General features: G+C 33.6%; 2 protein-coding genes and 1 long non-coding RNA gene across 9 annotated transcripts; all 3 read left to right on the top strand.

The window, feature by feature from the left end:
• Positions 1-4,792: 4,792 nt before the first annotated feature.
• Positions 4,793-8,764, top strand: LOC104707331 (uncharacterized). Of its 6 annotated transcripts, none has more exons than XR_015564044.1 (13): positions 4,793-5,217; positions 5,307-5,385; positions 5,508-5,602; positions 5,699-5,803; positions 5,895-5,974; positions 6,754-6,844; positions 6,929-7,036; positions 7,131-7,217; positions 7,373-7,441; positions 7,540-7,680; positions 8,056-8,127; positions 8,240-8,288; positions 8,383-8,764. XR_015564044.1 is itself a non-coding variant. In XM_010423657.3 (10 exons), the coding sequence occupies exons 1-10, from the start codon at positions 5,026-5,028 to the stop codon at positions 7,669-7,671; spliced, it is 1,038 nt and encodes a 345-aa protein (XP_010421959.1). In that variant the 5' UTR covers positions 4,793-5,025; the 3' UTR covers positions 7,672-7,856. The 6 variants fall into 6 exon arrangements, 2 of the variants coding, with proteins under 2 accessions (XP_010421959.1, XP_087318328.1); XR_754622.3 differs by having other exon boundaries at positions 8,378-8,764; XR_015564043.1 differs by having other exon boundaries at positions 8,240-8,295.
• A 3,260-nt stretch (positions 8,765-12,024) lies between these two features.
• LOC104707330 (putative receptor-like protein kinase At4g10390) lies at positions 12,025-13,855 on the top strand. Its single transcript, XM_010423656.2, has 2 exons — positions 12,025-12,683; positions 12,841-13,855. Exons 1-2 carry the CDS (start codon positions 12,365-12,367, stop codon positions 13,548-13,550), a joined length of 1,029 nt encoding a protein of 342 aa, XP_010421958.1. The 5' UTR covers positions 12,025-12,364; the 3' UTR covers positions 13,551-13,855.
• Positions 13,856-14,270: 415 nt separating this feature from the next.
• On the top strand, positions 14,271-15,894 carry LOC104707329 (uncharacterized). Of its 2 annotated transcripts, none has more exons than XR_754618.3 (3): positions 14,271-14,875; positions 14,971-15,063; positions 15,512-15,894. It is a non-coding gene; the product is annotated as an uncharacterized LOC104707329 (long non-coding RNA). The 2 variants fall into 2 exon arrangements; XR_754619.3 differs by having other exon boundaries at positions 14,294-14,875; positions 14,971-15,102.
• Positions 15,895-20,646: the final 4,752 nt, after the last annotated feature.

Below are 20,646 nucleotides of genomic sequence, written 5' to 3'. Positions count from 1 at the left end.
CTTAAGCAGTTTGCATGGAAGATCTTTTGATGTCTTGTAGGATGCAAGTTTGAAGACGAGCTTTAGAAAATCTCTGACTAACAAGTGGTCATACTTTGCTCGTACGATATACGCATAAGAGCTTTTAAAAGTGTGCTCCATAGAGGAAGCTAAGGGGTTAGATGGTTGCCAAGTGCTCATGGCGTTTGAAGAAGATGACACCGGGAATCACATTTGATGGATGACAAGCCGTAACAGAACAGGTGGGTACTCCCTCGTATGAAGCCATTGCCCACAGAGGTTAAGGAATTCCACACAAAACTTGTAAACGGATTGGCCCTGAGAATTGAGATCAGATCCGAGTTTTCGACCTTGTGGCAGTAGTTGACAAGTTGGAGCAGAGGGTACCAGCAACGAATTCAAGCAAACTGTTGGATCAGACTCTAAGTTAGGATTCAGCAATGTAGGCTTCCAAACATAGCTATTCAACTGGCCTTGACAAAAATATCTCTCAAACCACTCTAAAACAACCAAACTTCTACTACCGAGGAGAACTCGAATTGACCAAGCAGAGATGACTGTTGCCAGAGAAATTGAGCTTGCAATAACACTATCATAAACAGATCTAGGTAGAAAATCTCTACAGCTAGATTTACACTGTCTGAAAGGGTCCAGTAATTTAAACCATTCACCAAGCAGGATCATAAACGAAACAAAAGTTGTAGTAGGAAATAAAATACCTTTCCACTGTAAGAGTTGTATTCCTAAAGTATAAAGATTTCACATAGATGGATTCAGGGCACAAGGGATACATGGCTGGATGGATGATGAGGCAATGGTAACCAATGCTCCTTGGAGGTGTGGTCATAATTAAAACAACCCGCCCCATTTTTTTAATAATAATAATTATTATATAATTAAATATCTCATAATATTTAATTACAAGTTTACAACCTAACCAATAAACCAACAATAACCCAACATACACAGTCGAAGACATATCAAACCAACTCCAATATATTAAAATACAATACCAATCATAAGTTCATAACCAATATAAACCAGCAACTTAGCATGCTACTAAACAAGGTTCCATTATTAACGAACATAACCAAGACCAACAACACATAACCGAGACCCTAGATCATCCTCCTCCTCATCGCCATAATTCCACGATCACACTTGCCTTTACCTGCACTACAACACATGAGATGCGTGAGTATTTTATAAACACTCAGTGAGGCAATCCTCCCATCTATTGGGCTATATACACAAGCAATTGAGATATCTCTAATTATCAAACAACAATCAATAACCAAACAACAAACAAGGACAACCGCATCGACCGACACCAACCCATGCATCGACCGACAACCACTAAGGTCGCATCGACCGATACAACTTTTCATCAACCGACACCAACACTGCATCGACCGATGCATGCTCGACATTGCACGTAATCTCTAATTGCATCGATCGACGCCTCCACATGGCATCGACCGATGCTCCTAGGTCAAACCGTGTCGTCCTCGCATTGCATTAACCGACATACAAATTGCATCGATCGACGCACCTAACGAGCATCTTGTTTCCCAAAGCTCCTCGTCGGATCTCTATTCCTAAACCAACAAAACACGATCCAAAGCCACATAAAAGCTTCCCAAAGCCTCAAGTGACACATAAATACTCTAACAAGCCAAAGAATCAACCACATAAACAAGGAAGATCAGATGATATGATCCTTGAGGCTCTGATACCACTTGATATGATTCTCCCAAGGAATCGGCACCTTCGTGTTGGTTGATAGAGACAACTTGACTCTAAAGACAATGAAGCCTTAAGAATAAGGATGGTGGAATGAATGGTCGCACAAGAGTTGCAGAAAGACTCTTGATATACCGGTTTGATCTTTCAGCCTCGCACCAAAAAGATCGGATCTCTCAGCCTCGCACCAAGGAGATCGGGTTTTGACTATTGGAATCACACCAAGTAGTCGGTTTTGATTGTTGGAATCACACCAAGCAATCGGTTTTGTTCACAAAGAACAGAAGAGAATCACTCTCAAAGAAAATAAAAGGTTTTATAAAAAGTTGGTTTTTTTTATTTCTTTGCTCTTACATGAGTTTATATAGGATAAGAAAACTTGGTAACAAAGCCAAGTATTATTCTTGAAACTAAAAACAATAAAGATAGATGGTTGAATAAATATTCAACTCTTGAAGTTTGCCTTCCCAAGGTGTCCTTCCCAAGGTGAGTTGAACTCCATTTTTCGTCAGTTCTCTTTGACCACAAAATAATGTGATTATTTTGGGCTTTTTTGGACTTGAACTAGGCTCAAAGTGGGCTGGACTTGATAGGTATCATCCCCAATAGATTTTTCATGCTCTCTTTGGCCATAAGCTCTTGAATAAGCCCACTAAGTACATTCCTTGATCTTTTATCTTTTTGGCTCCTTGAACCAATTTGCTGATGAGAAACAACATGGGTTGTACCATTTATTTACCTTGGGCTTAGTAGAAACAACTCCTGGTTGCCAAACATAATTCTGGAAGCTCCTAAACCAACTGGACCTAAAAATCATCAAGTTAAGAAATAGATTCACCTCCTTTGGCAAATGGGACGTAACTTTGTGGTTTGTTGGCCAAATCTTGTGTTCTTGAGCTTGTAGGAAACATAAGAGATCCATTGACATCCTTCAATTGATTTCGTGTCGAAATTGATGCTGAGTTGGTCTGTGTAACACGATCTTTGGCTCAGACGCGAAACTAGGACTAGGATAGATCCACTGACTTGAAATATCCATATCTTTCACATATGAACTGATATTAATGTGATTCCAAATCTCCGTGGTTCCGGAATGGATCAAGATTGCAGAACATTTTGGTTCATAGCTTGAATCCTTCTGACTTGGTCGGAATCCTCCTTTGAATGCTTGTAGGTCTAAGTCACGTAGCCATGAGTTCACCTGATTTGTAAAATGAATAACTCCTTCACCTAAACTCTGATTGGACTGATTCAACTTCGAGATATGCTCTAGATGCGGTAAGAATGTATCCCAAATAGCAGTTTGGCAGGAAGAGTTGATCTTTGAATGCGTTCGTATTGAGCAAGACTCAAGGGTCGTCTTAGATGGTCTCATGATCATATCATCAGAGAATCACAAGCTTAGATATGTCATGGTCATGCACTCACCTTTGCCAAGAAGATTCTGACCTTCAAACAAACAGATCTACTCTCCTAGCAAGTTCCTACAACAATCCCAATTACAGATCTCCACAGGAACAGCCACAAATCTCTCAAAACTCTCAAGAAAACTTAGGAACTTCTTTCTCTCTTTCTCTTTCTCCACAAACGGCCAAACTTGGCCAAACCCTCGATTTCATACTTTTATACTCGATTCCAGGGTTTTCCTAACCCCAAAACGCAACGTTTAACTTACTCTTTTCCCAACCAAACCGGCCTTGCATCGATCGACACAACACTTGCATCGATCGATGCACATCCCAAACCAGGATTCTGGTTCGCGGATGTTACAATAATGTTGTTCCTGTACAATCCTTTTAACTGACCTCGACACCAGAAAACCTCAAATAGAGGGTTATGAAGACCGGACCTGGACATAGAAGGTCTAAGACCAATATCACATCTTCGATAGTGCTTCATCGAGAGTATGCTCTTACATAGCTTGGCCAAAAGATGGTATGGTAACAGGGTTTCAGAGGAACATTGCCAACACCAGTTCCATGATGTCAAATTATCCTTCAGGTGGATTCTTCGGCCACCGTACTCAAATAATTGAAGCAACATATCAAAAGGTTTTGACAAGAAGAGGATAGCGACAGACCTGAATCATTGTCGTATTGGGTTTGTGCACAAGCTTCTATTAATGGACCGAGAATTGATTCTAAGGCCCAAAAGTGAGGAAAGGTCCACCAGGTGAGAAACTAGGGTTTCTTTTGTTACGCGGCGGCTGTGTCAAGGCGGGTACCGAATCAGCGGTGAGACAAATCTCGTCGGGGAGATCGAGCTCCACAGAGCCACTTTACTCATGGTTTTTGAGGGTTCTTCAGCAGAGATTTGACTTAATCTGGATCTGCACACCATGGGTGAATTTGGGAATACCTTCTACTGAATGGACATTGTGAGCAGAAGTTAGATCTGGAAGAGAGATATCGGTCAAAACCTCTTTCTTAAGCTATTGGGTCATGACTGACCGGAATAGGTTGAGGGTTTGAGCAAGGATTGGGAGGGTATAAAAATTTGAAAAGATTGAGATACATGTCAAAAAAAGTTAATTTTGAAGATAAAAAGAGAACAAAAGCAAAGGAGAAAGAGGAATCCCAACTTCGGTGATTCATGCTTTCGTCGACGTCGGAAAACAAAGCTTGAAAAAGTTTCTCAACATTAGTGTGGGAATGTTTTTTCTTTAAAATTTAATCTTTCTACTAGAGTCTATATAAATAAAAATCATGAAAAGTATTGAAGGAGATAATGTGCCAAGCAAAGCAACTAAACGAGCCTAGCTAGTTTATCCTATAAACAAAGATTTATTAATGTTTTATCATAAAATCTGTTTTTTTGTCTGTTTTAAATGCGGGAAAAAATACGATACGGTTCAAATAATAACAAAAACATATATAAATAATTTTATTATTAAAAACGATGCCTAAAGAGTAAAGTGTTTTAAAGCCCAGTACACTTCACTAAAGAGTATAAAGACAAACTAATAATGTATTATGTTTAAGTTTATTTGCTTGATTTATTATTAAAAACAAATACAAAAACCAAAAATAAAGATAAAAGAAGAAAAAAAAGGTGTGGGTGTAAACAAGCGTGTGATACTGTGATTGATGCTATTTTCGTTAATCACACTCAAACACTAACCCAAACAAATAAAAAAAAAAAAAAAAAAAAAAAAACAGATTCAAACATTTCTTCTGGCCTTCTCCAGAACAAACCAAATTCAATCAAATCCTCTTTTTCTTCCTTCATCTCCACACAAAATCCCAAATCCCTAAGAGAATCGTTTAATCCGATCTCATCAAAATGGAAGAAGAAGTTAAAAAAATCATAGATGAGGTCAAAGAGCTTCACGATTCATCCGCTTCTTTCATCTCACGTTCCTCTCAACAAGAGCTTTCTCTCCGTCAACAAGCCTCCGCCGTCGATTCATCAATCCGTCGTCTCCACTCTTCACTCCTCTCCAACAAAAACCTCGACCCTAAGCTCGTCGACAAGGCATCTTATTTTCTTTTATCTCTTTTCCTTTTGATTTTTTTTGGTTTTCTCTATTATCCAAAATTTGATCTTTGTAATTGTTTGTGTAGCCTGAAGAGGATCTGCATCGTGCTCGGTGCATGCTTGTTGATGGAGAGACATCTTCGTTTCTCCCATCTAAACCTCAAGGTTTTGTTATTGTTATCTCTCTCTCTCTCTCTCTCTCTCTCTCTCTCTCTCTCTCTCTCTCTCTCTCTCTCTCTCTCTCTATGTATCTCGGATTCGATTCTCACGAAATTGAGTGGAAACAGGACGGTTTTTGAGAATGTTTTTGGGACCTGTGAATGTTAGAGCTTTGCGTAAAGATGTTCAGCTTAAAGTTAAAGAAGAATACAATAGCTACAGAGTTAGTCTTTTTTTTTGTGCTTGCATGTGTCCTTCAAATGTCTAATTTTTTATTGTGCTTACTACTAATTACATGTGTGGTGGTATATGGGAACAGGACAAGACTGCTCTTCTTTTTCTTTTTTTCCCTGCAACACTTTTAATCCTTAGATCTTATTATTGGGGTGGTTGTTTGCCTGCGTTTCCTGTCCAGCTTTACGAGGTAATTTTTAAAGATGAACATTGTTATGTGTGTGTTTTGAGTTCTTGTGATTTAGAAAGTGTATATTTTTATTCTTTTTTTTGTTTAACAGGCTTGGCTGTTGTTTCTCTATGCTGGGTTGGCTATGCGAGAGAACATATTAAGAGTCAATGGGAGTGATATCCGTCCATGGTAATCTTATGCGTTCCCTCATCATCTCTTGAGTCTTTCTTTGCTCTTGTTGCCAAGTTCTTTGAATTTAGAGTGTTCTTTGTGTTCATGAGTTGTTAGTTACCGTCGAACATAAAGTTTTAATTTCGGAGACTGTGTAATGTGTTATGCTATATGTTGAACATAGGTCATATGCGGTGCTCAACCAAGCACATGTGTAGGTTGATAAAAGTCATACGACATTACTAAGTCTAGAAAATAGTCTGTTTTTAAGTGTGTTGTGATGATCCTGAGTTTTATATTCACCAAGGACATGCGTATGCTGCTGATTTTATCTCATTATTCTATTATTTATTTATTTCTCTAGAATAGATCTTTTTGGTGTGTTTCGTTCTTTGCAGTTAGCAAATGATACTGATCTTTGAATATTGTAAATTATTTATTTTGAATGTCAGTCAAGATGGCTATCATGACCATCGAAGAGAACTACATGTGCCTCATGGTGATTGGCAGACATGCGGATTTTTCCTCTAAAGGGTCTCTTTCATTTGGTATAGACATGTGTACAGAAAGTAGTAGCTTATACTGTTTTGTGACTTTTGTCAAGTAAAAGTTAGATCTCTCTATATACGTCATGATTAAAAATAGAGAACTTAACTTCCATGGAGTCCTCAATGGGTGTGGGTTTAGTATTTGCTATGCAGTGGATGTCTATATATGTATTCATGTAGTGGTGTTTTGTTAGGCTTATCTCATGAGTTGAGAGTGAATTAAACTCTGAACTTGATTTGGGTTTGCAGGTGGCTATATCATCACTATTGTGCCATGCTTATGGCCCTTGTCAGCCTCACATGGGAAATCAAAGGTCAACCAAACTGTGTCCAGAAACAAGTAATGCTTAGAGTTTTTTTTTTTTTTTGTGCAGACTAAAAGTTCACAAAAGTAAATGTCGTGATTGAGTTCAATCCTTCCCAGAGAGGAGTCCATCTCTTCCTTCAATGGGCTATGATGCAAGGTGTCGCCATGCTTCTGCAAAACAGATACCAACGCCAAAGACTATACACTCGCATTGCATTAGGAAAGGTGCCTCATTGTGTTCACTTTTTTTTCTGCAGTCCATAATTTTATCCGCTTTTGTAAAATAGCTCTAAAGTGTGCCCTTGTGGTTAATATTCAGGCTAAGAGAATGGATGTCGTATGGGGAGAAACAGCTGGCGTTGATGGGCAACTATGGCTGTTATGTCCTATACTTTTCCTTTTACAGGTGAGCTTTACTTTCTGTAAATGTATTAATCAAGTTTATGCTAAAACATTTTAAAGCATTTCATTTGCTCTACCATGCACCTGGCTGGAGTGGTTTACTGGTTCTTTTAATTTATGGGGCTTAACAATGTTTGTAACTTTTGCTATAAAACTCAGGTGTTTGAAGCATACGTTGGACTGCAGTTGCTAAGAAAAACAGTAACTGGAGTTGTTACTGAATGGCAGGTACAATTTTCATTCTTATGACTTATGAGCCTACAAATCCTAATAGGAAGTAAAAGTCACAGACATGTTAAGAACGTTGTCAATGTTGTCATTTTCAGGTGATGGTGTGTGGCATTCTTCTGGTAGTGATGGCAGTTGGGAACTTCATAAACACAGTAGAAACACTAATGGCAAAGTCAAGAGTTAAGGCAAAGATGAAGCGAAGTAAAAGCAAAGCAGAGCTTAATTAGACTTCACAGGTCTCATCTGTTAAAATCAGTCTTTTCTCTTTTTTGCAATTCATATTTGTTTTTTTTTGTTTTCTTAGGCCACAAAAGTCACATCCTGCGATTCTGAATACTAAAGAACATCCTTCTTTCTGTGTATATGAAAGTGGCAGTTGATATTTTTGATAATTTATGTTGTATTCGTACAATTTCAACTGACATTGGTTCGAAGTGTCGGATCTTGAAGATGATACTGTTAAAATAAGATGTATCCTAAGAATAAGAAGAAGGCCCAAGCCCAGGCCCACTTGGGGATCATACAATTCTATAAACCCAATTATGTGTATAGTTTACCAGAAATGCTAGGTGTACTTTGTGACTGTTTGTGACTGTGTTTTCATTTGTTAGGTGTACTTTGAGACGAGTCTTTTGAGTCTTTACCTTCTGATTCCTTCTCATGTTGGGCACTCCAAGGCTAAGGTATGTGCTTGCGTTTTCACTAAGTCCAAGGGAATCCAGTTCATAAGAGAATTCATGTGACCATATAGAATCAAAGTTGTTAACCAAAGTTGTTGTGGTTTGTTAAATCCAGTTTAGGAGGTATATGTGAGCGACCTGAGCTCATTCTCCCTCGCTTCAAGGTAATATGTAAGCAGCTTGAGCTCATTCTCCCTCGTTTGTGTTTGTTCAATCCAGTTTAGGTATGTAAGAAAACTTCTTTCTTCTCCAGTTCAGCTGATTTCTCTCTGCTGGTGTCATTAAGCAACCTGAGCTCATTCTCCCTCGCCTTAAGAGATGCTTCCATCAGCTCAGCTTCCTTTCTCCTTGTCTCGGTCTCCGCAGTTTGCTTCAGGTCAATCTTTAACATTCATCTCAAAAGCAAAAGACTTCTCATATGGGGAAAGCAAAGCAACCTCCTTTTCCCTCGCTTCAAGCTCAGCCATTAACCCTTGATGTTTCTGCATTTCCCCCATGATACCTCCAATATTTACTCTTTTTTTTTTTTACTAGTATGATGTATTCTTATTTTTAATTATGAATTTAGTTTAATTTTGTAATACAGTTTTTTTTAATATCCTGGTTTCATAATAATAAATATAGTATTTTTTATTTTTAATATCAATTCATTCAAAAATTATACATATATTTAAAAATAATTAATATATATATATATATATATATATATATATTATTAAAATTATATATATATATATATATAATGCTGCATAAATACAATATTGTTTAAATACATAATCGTAATTTAGTCGTTAATTAGTCACTAAATTTGGTGACTATACTATGATTATTTTGCGTAGCCGTAACATAGTCGTAGCGTAGTCGTTAAATTTAGTGACTACATTACGACTAAATTTACGACTATGCAAAATAATCGTAATGTAATCGCTATTTGGCGACTAATTTTACGACTATATATTTTAGCGACTCTCGATTTACGACTCCTGGTTTGAGTCGCTATTTAGTCATAACACACCGTTTAGCGACTAAATAGTGACTAATAGTGTAGTCGTTATTTGTCTGTTTTTTTGTACTGAATTCAAGGCTGCCAGCTAGGCAAATACTGAGAAACAAAGCAAGAAGGCTACACGCCTGAGCAGCAAGAAGACTGCAAAGCACTACAAAACCTACGACAACTGTGACTACAGCCACGACGACTAGTTACTTATGTTTTAAACAGTAACTCTAATTATGTTCTTTACTTATGTTTTAAACAGTAACTCTCTACTTATGTTTTAAACAGTAACTCTCTAGTTATGCCTTGATGAAAAAAAAAAAAGAATCTTACATTTTTTTTTCAAGCAAATTATTTATTACAAAATTTTAATTTTTTTTTAACAAGTAAGCTATTTAAAATAGATTTATTCTTTAAAATCAAATATAGTATTTAAAATTTTGATGACGTAAATCTTTATCATATTCTTTAAAAAAATATTTTCAAGTTAAAATATTTAAATTTGTATCTTATGTTATGCTTCCATTTAAATATAAAAATTCATATTTTGACGTTGATAAATGTTAGTACTCTTCAAAAATTATCATGTATCTATTAATTAACTTTTTTTATAACTGAATTTACACTACCACTTATCTTCAATTCATATTGGATGTTGAATTTTTAACCCAATACTATTTTTTCATAGTTTGAACAATTTATACTCGTTAAAAAAAAAATCAAATGTCGTGCAGGGAAAATCAATTTTTAATATATAGATGATGTGATGACTTTTTTTGTTTCACAAAATAGAATAAAAATAATGAGACGTAAAATATAAGGATTAGTAACACATTAATATGGTAAGTTAGATATACATCTTATTTTGTTTAATTTGATTAGTAAAATAATTGATGTAATATGGTAAGTTAAAACATATATTTGTAATTGTAATTTGATATAATTTTTTGATAAATGATAAAAAAATGTTAATGTACTTCCCTAATATTAGTAAGAAGATTTCAAAGTAAAAGATGTGCAAGATCTACAATCTATGTCTGAAAAAGTTAATGATCTTGAATCTTATACATCATTTACTTTGAAACGAGGAAGTATTAGTCATAATAATTAGTTATGGAGAAATTTCTCAAAACAGCACATTTTTAAGTTTTTTCCAAAATTCTTACATTTTAATTTTTTTCCAAAAATACCACAAAATATTTTTTCCAAAAATTTCACAAAAAAATAGTTTTTATGGATGTAGAATTTAATATTCTAGGTTTGGTTGACAATTTTATATTTAGAGTATAATTTTTAGGAAGTAGGATTTAGTATTTAGGATTTAAGGTTTAGTTTTGATTTTGAATATTTAAATTTTAGTTTAATTGTGTGATATTTTTTGATAAAAACTTATTTTTAATAGTATTTTTGGAAAATAAAATTCAAAGTAGTATTTTGAAAAAAAATAATTTGTGTTATTTTTTTTCCACAAAAAAATATTTTAGTGGTATTTACGAGGATAAACTAGGGCAAAAAAAAATTATAAAGATGTCATATATGAAAGACAAGACCTAATCACATAATCTTTAAATTGGCTTTTGTCTTTTTTTTTTTTTTTGGAAAAATGATTGTCAGCTATTTAAAGTATACACCAACACATAGTCACACATACAAACAATATAAATGTCTTGTTAACTACGTGAACTATTTTCATCACATAAGGACATTCATAAACATACATATGTTATGTCTACAATACCATAAACATTCGAGGTTAGCCAAAATCCGGCGTTGACCGATGTTGACCAATATTTACCGGCGTTGACCATCGTTGACCAAAAAAAATATTCAAAAAAATATTTTTTTTCCTTTTATTTTTATGTATTTTTGAAAATACAAAATTAAAAATGATTTTTAAATAGAAAGGGTATAAATTTGTTATTGTTTATGAAAAAATCTACTACACATAAAAATTTTGTGGTATAGTTTTATTATATTATTTTTGGTATATTTTCTGTATTAACAAACGGTATAGTTATAGGTGAACCTCTCTTATTCACCTCTTATTACAGTTTTTAATTATCACATCTAAAACCCTAACCATTTATTATAATTTTATTTAATTGTAAAATCTAAACCCTAAAAACTCTTTTATAAACCCAAACCGACATATAATTTTATTTACTAGTAAAATCTAAACTCTAATCACTCTTTTGTAAACCCAAACCGACATATAATTTCGTTTAACTGTAAAATATGAATCCTAACCAGTCTTTTGTAAACCCAAACTCACATAATTTTCTTAATAAAAGATCTCTTTTTAAAAATATGATATGACATGCCATATTATTGTATTCTGATTTGTTAATTAAGAGAGGATGAATGAGAGTTGTTCACCCTTAGGGGTGAATCCAAGAATTGTTTTTAACAAAATTAGTTACTTTATATACCATAAATTTTGTTTTTCATATAATTTTTATTTTCTTTGGTAAATAATTTTCTTGTATTTTTTTGCTGTTATATTTTGTTTTTGTAAATTATACAAATTATTTATCTATTTTATTTATTTATCAAAAATACATAAAAACAAAAAAGTTATTATTTTTAGGAAAAATATATTTTTTTTTGAATATTTTAATCTGGTCAATGTCGGTCAACACTAGTCAATGCCGATTAATATTGGTCAACGTCGGTCAACTCTGGTTAATGCTGGATTATGGCAAAGCTCGAATGTTTATGGTGTTGTACACATAACCTATGTTTGTAAGTTATTTGTTTATCGATGTGATGACAATAGTTTTTACTTCTTTTTTTATTTCTTTAGTATTTAACTATTTTCAAACTATTCTAATAACAAATGTCAAAAAGTAAAAGAAAAATGTGCTAAATGTTTTGCTTAAAACCCAAAAAGTAATGAAACAAAAGTTGAAAGAAGAGTAGTAGTTAGAACGTCAGAGAGGTTAGCTACTTCAGAGGAAGGTTTCATTCAACATCGAAAATGGCAGACTTATTAAATTTTAATCGGTCAAACTCTGCCTCCCTCCCATTCCCAAAGTCCACACCTTTCCCTTCTTCTTTCTTTACAAATTCCAACAATCTCACGGTCTCCAGATCCATAACTTTCTTAGATTCCCTTGTTCTTCTTCTCTCTGTAGTTACAATTTACAAAACCCTTAACTAAACCCATCTTCTTCTACTAATCTAAACCTTTAAAGCAAACTAAAGACTCGATCTTTCCCTGTTTTGCTCTGTTTTACTCTGTTTTTAATGGCTTGTTTCTTGAACTGTGTTCGATTTGATGTAACCACGACGACTACCGACAAACCCACAAGCAAAGGATATGGTGTGACCTGTTACAGCAGCTGGGATGATGTGGAAACCCTCACTTCTAATTTCTCTAGATTGATTGGTTCTGGTGGCTATAGCAGTATCTACATGGCTCGCTTCTCTGGCTCTGACAAAGCGGCTCTCAAGGTTCACGTTAGTAGCCACCGTCTTTACCAGGTCTTTAGACTCGAGCTTGATATCTTGCTCCGTCTTCAACATCCTAACATCGTCAAGCTTCTCGGCTATTTCGACGATTCAGGTACTTCTTCTAAAATCTCATAGATTAATGCCTTTGACTCTACAAAGTTTGGAGCTTTAGATCTCTCCTAGTATCAAAGTCTTGATCTTTATATGTTTTAGCAAGTGGGTTTGACATATTTTCTTATGAACTGATGGTCTTCGTCTTTGTATCTCAGAGGAAACTGGTGCGCTTCTTCTTGAGTATCTTCCTCAAGGGAATCTACAAGAGAAGCTACATAGCAGCAGCAAGCAAGTCTTGCCATGGAGGAACCGTACCACCATTGCGTATCAGTTAGTTCAAGCTATTGTGCACATTCACGAAGAATGTACCCCGCAGATTGTGCACGGGGACATCAAATCGTCTAATGTGCTCTTAGACAAAAACTTTGATTGTAAGCTTTGCGATTTTGGATCAGCTAAAGTCGGGTTCTCTTCGATGGTTCAGCCTCCTACGATGTCAACTAGGTCCAGACAAGTGAGAATGGTGGGATCACCAGGTTATACTGACCCTCACTACTTAAAAACCGGGATTGCTTCAAAGAAGATGGATATGTATGGGTTTGGTGTTGTTGTTCTTGAGTTGGTTTCAGGGAAAGAAGCGTTTTCCGCTGAGAGAGGCGAGATGCTAGTGCATATAGCCGCTTCATTGATCCGTGAGGTTCTTGATACGAGTGTAGACATCGAAGATGACAAGATGAGACAGTTCTTGGACCCGAGGTTGTCAAGGGACAGTGTTGATATCGATGAGTTAAAGTCAATGCTTAGTGTTGCTGCGCTCTGTATTGGTAGCCCACCATCTCTAAGACCTTCGGCTGTTCAAGTAGCGGAAACACTTGTACAGACAATCCCATCTTTGAGTTTCCTCGGTTGTGGTAAAGGAGTTTGAGTGAGTTATGTGTATCCAAGGCTTTCGATGTAGCTGAGATTCTCCGCGTGATAGGGCTGCGATACTGTACAGTTGGTATAAAGTTACTATGTAAATACTCTGTTTTGTTTATGTGAATAGCAGCAAAATAACATTTTCGTGTAATTATCATTTTGTCGACATTCCTAGGAAATGTGTTTTTTGATCCGTTGTTTTTGTTTGGAAATCTTAGAGAGAAAGGTAACTTCTCTTCATGTCAAATGTAATGTAAAGTCAAGCTTAAAGCAGAAGCATGACACTGTAAAGATAAAGCAAGGTTTGTGTGACTTGTAGTGTGATTTTCCAAGGCTCTGATTACAATTTCTTCAAGCTACAGTAACGTAACAATCGAAGGCCTTAGGAGAAATAACTAAAGTAATACCTTAAGTTTTGATATTAAAAGTTTAAAGGAAGAGAAAGCCCAAGACACAATTATGAACTCTTTTTTTCTTTGAAAGTGAGCTATGGGGCTTGTTTTAAAAGAGTTTCAGTTTTCTGTGAAACACTATTTTCAAGATTATACTAGTGTTTACGGAGATTAATCCAGACATTTATGATCAGATCCAAACCAATCTTAAAACCAAACTATATCTTAATATGGTTTAAATGAAAATGTTTTATCTCAATTCAGAAAATCAAATTTGAATCCGAATCGAAAAATAATCAAAAGAAATATATTAGAAAAGAGAAATACCCTATACTAGCACTGTTTAAAGTTTTCTTCCAGTTTTAGCATTAACGCTCACGTTTTCCAAAAGCAGCATTTGCAAATATTAAAGTTATTATTTAATTTAAATAACAAAATTGATTTTTAAGTAAATTCATAGCCCAGGTGAAGTTTGCAGTGAAGATTTCGATTCATTTCTAGTCTCACTGAAGCTTCAATCATTTGCCAAATCGATCGTCTGAGATCTTCCTCCGACGAAGCTTATGATTTTAATTGAAGCAACAATAACCGACGAAGCTTTCGGCGAAACTTGTGTGAAGCTTCCAATCTCATATCGTCTTCTTCTTCTTCGGTGAAGTTTCTGATAATATTCCAAAGCAACGAACAGAGAAACGAGCTCTGCCGCGTTACTGTTCTCCGATTTTTTGTTTGGGAATGCGGTAAAGCTTTTAATTTTTACGGGAAGGGTTTCTGGGTTTCCTTTCTTTGGGTTTGTCGAGCTGAGAAAGAGAAACAGTTCTGTTTTTATTTTATTTTATTAACTCGCTGGAATCTGAAATTCTGTGGCGTCTGACCTTTCGATGAGCCCTCATTTGCAGCAGATTCACGGAGAAATCCGTGACCATTTTCGAGCACTTGCGTATGTCTTTTCCTCCCTAACTAATCTCAAAAATAGTAGAATTCACAATCTTTAAGATTTTTTTCTAAACGAGAGATTAACCATCTATTTTGCAGGAATGAGTTTTAAAGGTTGGATAAGATTAATGATTCTTATAGACAAAGCAAACAACTGGAAGAACTTTCTGACAAAATGAGAGAGTGTAAAAGGTATTGTTTTTTCACGGGAAGTAATGTTGTAAGTCTATGGTGAGTTTACTTCTCATTACTTATAATCTGTGTGTTGATGAAATTTGTTGATGCCATGATCTTTTCCAAGATTCACGTTAGTGTGTTGTTTATGAAGTAATTATTGGAATACTATAACGTAGTAACGTAGCTCCTTCTAACTTCTGAGTCAGTGGTATATAATTATAGGTTATGACCATTTTTTTGCCTTAATTTCTTGCTAGTGTTTGGTTTTTATGTATTTTTTAAAATAATCTGCTTGTTTATATTTCCATTGATTTATGTGACAGATTAAAGAACACAACTTTTATGTTGCACTAAGAAAAACATAAGTGCGTACACTTTCAAGGATCTGCATTGTCTATACCTATATTTGATTTTCTCATATGAGTATGTATTGATATGTTTGTCATTTGTTGTGTGGGTGCAGGTACTTGAATACACTCGGCAACAAAAAAATTGAACATATTGAATATTTTACACTGGTGAACCCACACGTGAAGAAAACATTCAAATAGATGTTGGTTTCAGACATTTAGGAAGACCTTCATACAAGTAAAAGTCATTATGGAAGACCTTTCTGAAATTCATGAATGCCTTCCTAAAAGCTATAGAATCCTTCTTAAGTTTTCCTAAGTATAAGTCTGTATATGTATTTTGCCTTATTGGATCACAGATTAATTACTTTGTTATAGATGTATAATGATTTGATTTTGTACACATATTGGTGTTTTATAATAAAGGTTGCAAATAGGAATATCCAACATGATATTTTAGGAAGACCTTTCTAAATGTCAATGATTTTTTCCTAAATTTCAATGAGTCTTTCCTAAATTTCAAGGAGTCCTTTCTAAATTATAATTAGACTACATATCTTATGTTTGTCATCATTTTGATTCTTTACCAATATCTAGACTTTTAATGAAAGTTATTATGAAATTCAAACATTTTAGGAAGGTCGTCATGAAATTCAAAGTATTTTTCCTAAACTTCGTGTAATCCTTCATGAATTTTCAAAGAATCCTTGAAATTAAAGAGAACATGTACCAAACACAATCATGTTATAGTATTCTTGTGATCCATCATCTACAACTATTGTAAACTAGAAGAGCCTAGAGTATAATGGAACCTAGCTCGTTTGTGTGGCTATCAGCTTCAAAACTAACAAGATCACATTTTACCTTAAAGACTAAACCTTCTACTTCTTCCCTATGTTCTGAAACCTCTTAGGCTTGACCTTGCTATCAGGTGCTGGTTTTTCACTTTGCAAAAACAGGAGAAGGGTAACTAAACGTTTGTCTATTATTAAGTCATCATGATTCCATCACTAATAATCACACTGTTCACTCTCACTCACGTATCTTTGGTTCTCTTCACACCATAAAATGTTGGCACAATAAAACAAAACCACCTGATAAAACCTTTGTAACTAGAAGAATCCGGAAAGATATGTTTGAAAAAACATCTACACTAATCAAATGAAATACATCATTTAGAAAGCCTTTGGTCTAATTAACTCAATTTCTACATGTCAGTATGACAACACAACTATCAACAAAAGTTTGAATTGAGGAAGGAAGCCTCTTGGAGTGATAAGAGAACTCTCTTTCCAGACTGAGGACCCGGTTCAACATGACCAATAAATGTAACCGAGCCAATGGTTTATCACCATCTCCACCAATTTTCTTCGGTGGTGAATCAGATCTGTAGCGCCGAGAAAGAGAAGACCCAAGATCATGAAGCGAACAAGAGTGAGATGATTTAATCTCCTATGATTGGTAATGGAAGCAACTCATACATCTTCTCCAAATTTAAGTGTCGATTATCAAAATTTACTAACGACGGTGGTCAAAGAGATGATTGTGCCGGCAACAAATATTCATCTTCATCATTGTTGGAATCTCATCATTGATTAATCCTTTACAAGTAATCAAGTGTAAGAATCAGAAGACGGAGAAAAGAAGAAGACAAGAATCGTAAGAAGGAAGATGAGAAGCTGTGTTCGTGAAAGAGAAGAAAGAGAAGAACAAGAGTCAACGTGAAATGAATGGTCAAGAGAAGAAAAAGGCTTTTGGGTCATTTGTGTTAATTGAGCCCATATATATTAATGGGTCTTTTTTTGTGTAAGTGAAACACTAATTAGGGTAAGGTTAACACTACTATAAATATGTGTGGTAGTTGTAAGATTACAATTAAGGAAGTAAGAAGTAAACAAGAGACTTCCAACAATCATCATCGTAATCTTCGTTTTAATTCTCTGACCTAGATCGATCCCAACCAATTGACAAGGCGGTCTCTGACATGGCTTCATTCTAGTCAACGTCGTCGCAAGATCCGGCCGCTAAATTATCTCTTCCTAGAAACTTACCTAAAGGAACACTGCAGTGTATCCGGTACAACCAGCATAAATAGAGACTGGCAGTGAGATCTTTTTACCGGAGCCTCCTCCGATCGATTCAGCATTAAGGTGAAACTCCGGAGCTAACGTTGATGTTTTCGACGGAGATGAAACATTAGAGAAGGAAAACGAGAGGGAGTTTTGTGAAGAGAAATAAATGATTTTGTATATATATACCCATATATATTTATATATTTGTGTGCTAATTTTGGAACATTTAAGAGTGTGTGCTAAATTAAATTTGGAAGAAAAACTTAAATTATTGTTATTTTTGAGAATCTCCCTTATATAATAAAACGGAACTACACAACATTATTTTGCAGACTATATAATTTTAATAAGTTGGTTATAAATAGGTTACAGATTAAGTTTTATATTATTTGTATAGTCCGGATTTATTGTTTCCAAAAATCTTAAAGAGAATTTTCTAAAAAATCATTTGCTATCATCTAACTTACCATATTAATTTTCTTTATTAAATTATTCATCAAATAAAATCCTTTGATATCTAACTTAACATATTAATTTGTTAATTATTATTATATTTTCCTCTCATTTTTATATATGAGTCTATTTTGTTAAACAAATAAATTCTCATATTATTTATTATAATTAAAAAATAGTTTTATTTTTGGATATACCATAAGTTGACTTTTTATAAACAAATATAAATGATTCAATCTATAAAATATTCAATTTTTATTGATATTATTCTTTAAAAATAATATCTATTGAATTAAAAAAATTACTGAGTAACAGGTCAAAAATTGAATATTTAAATTCATTTCATACTTTTTTGTTGAATTTTATAATTTTATATAATATAATAAACTTTAAATCATTTATTTTGAAATATTTTTAAAATATTAAAACTTGATATTAAAGTTAGAAACTATAAACACTCCAAATTGGTTTGATATAACAATGTCAATAATATGTCACTATAATATGAAAGAATTTTAAAAAACCAAGTATATTAAAACAAAAAGTATAACAATATATTAAATTACTCATAATATAATAACTCGCTTTTTAAAAACCAAATTCACAAAATTATATCTTATAATGACATTCAAGTCATGAGGTAGAATATACATTGTTGAAATAACTTCACGTACATAAACTAATACAACATATTAAAATTTTATTTTAAAATAAAAAATATACAAAATTTTGTAAAAAATAAAATTTAATATGTGTTATAGCACAAGTACTTATCTAGAATCATTAACAATATAAAACTTACAAAATAAATGTCTTTTTCAAGTCATCATATTTAGCATATGATTTTATTACATAATATTTTATCCAAAAAAACTTTTAAAAATAATCACATAAATTCTACTTTATAAAAAAATTACAATGTAAATAAAATGAATTTCAACCCGGGTCTTAATCTAGTTAAGAATATATTTGATTAACATACGAGTACAAACTAAAGCCTAAACGTATCAAACCATGCACAATTGCACAATATATATATATATATATATATATATATATATATAGGTTTTACTTGGAATAATATCAATCAGAAAATGAAAAATAGAAAAAAAAAACGAATAATCTAAAACCCGGATTAAAACACACAAAATTTATGCAAATTTGTTTGTTAATCAGTTGCGTCTGTCATTTTTTTCCTTTAGATGATTAGATTTCAAATTTGTTGCTTCTACATCTTGAACCTTTTATTCTAGCTTTTGGTTTTCGAAATTGAGATTTTCATTTTGCTTCATTCCAAGGTTAGTCACTACCTATATCTCATTCTCATTGATCAACAGTTGAAATGATTCTTCGTTTGCCAAACTCTATTCTTGACGAATAAGTAGAGAGGAAGTTGTTTACTTTGAATACTCATAAAGATTAGTTGAATTATATAGACTCAATAATTTGGACACATCAATCTTGAGTAGATGTTTGCATATATGTCTTATGTGTGACTAATGCCTTCTCATTGGTCGATGTTTCTGTTCTTTTTGAAGACTTTCTCGGGGAAGTGGCATTTGGAATCTTGCCCAAAACCAGGTCCTACTCGTTTCCATCGACATGATGGCCTTTTTGGTAATGGCATATATGCACGACAGTGTACCTGATTGATTTAGCCTTGGGAGATGTAAACATGGGCTTAATTTTATGAGTATTTCTTTGTCCAAAAAGAAAAAAAAAAAAATTGAGTATTTCTTTTTCAAAAAAAAAAAGATCTTATGATTATTTTTATGATTATTTGTCCAAGAAAAACAAAATCATATAGGTGTATATAGTATGTACTATACTACTATGCATTTTATGCAATTAGTCTTATATATGTCCTGTTAGCGTATTTAAAAACATTGGCAAAGTTATCTGAAAGTAGTTTTTGTTTGTGTTCTCTAAAAGAACGGCTCAAATCAAATGACAGGCTCATTTCTTCTTCTTTTTTTATTTAACTAGTCAATAAATGGTTTAAGAATATATCAGCTCGTTTGCACACAAAAAAGAAAAGAAAAAGAAAAAAAAGAAGAATATCAGCTCATATATCATATACCAAATAATATTGCACACTAATGTGATCTTTAATGGACAAAATGATATAATTCGATACTTAATCCAAAGTTACGATGTGATAAATAGGAACCCCGATAGGTTTGGTTCTAAGTCAGAAGACAAAGATGCATGCGAATAGGGAAAAAAGGAACGAATAGTTGAATAATTGAATCGAGAATCATATTGAATGGAGTTGGATTAAATAGTGGATGAATGTGATGTAAGGTCAAAAGGGGTCTCAATTCCACGGCCATTTTGGATGGTTGAGAAAATAGACAAAGTCATCACATCATTATGTCTAAAGTGACTTTTGTGTGTTTGGACCTTTTTTGGTACGAGGGCATGATTACGTTCAATATATAGTATTTTAATTATTTTAATATAATATTAATATTTATTATAAAGATTAATTAAAAAAATAATTTGGTCCATTAATAATTGGCGAACTGTATAGAAACTGTTTTACAGATGGTTGTGGGAGCAACGTTTCTATTCTCTCTCTTTATTTTTCTCATCTTCTCTCCTCTTTTATTAATATTTAATTATTATTAATTAAAGAGCAATTAAGAGAGAACCCACCGGTAATCATGGTCTCAGAAACTTGTCTTTTTGAATTTCTTTATTTTATACATTAATGTTTCTTA

This window comes from Camelina sativa, chromosome 8 (genome assembly GCF_030686135.1).
Source record: "Camelina sativa cultivar CO46 ecotype springtype chromosome 8, ASM3068613v1".
In the NCBI taxonomy this organism is placed as follows: domain Eukaryota; kingdom Viridiplantae; phylum Streptophyta; class Magnoliopsida; order Brassicales; family Brassicaceae; genus Camelina; species Camelina sativa.
This window is presented reverse-complemented; position numbering and strand designations above follow the sequence as displayed.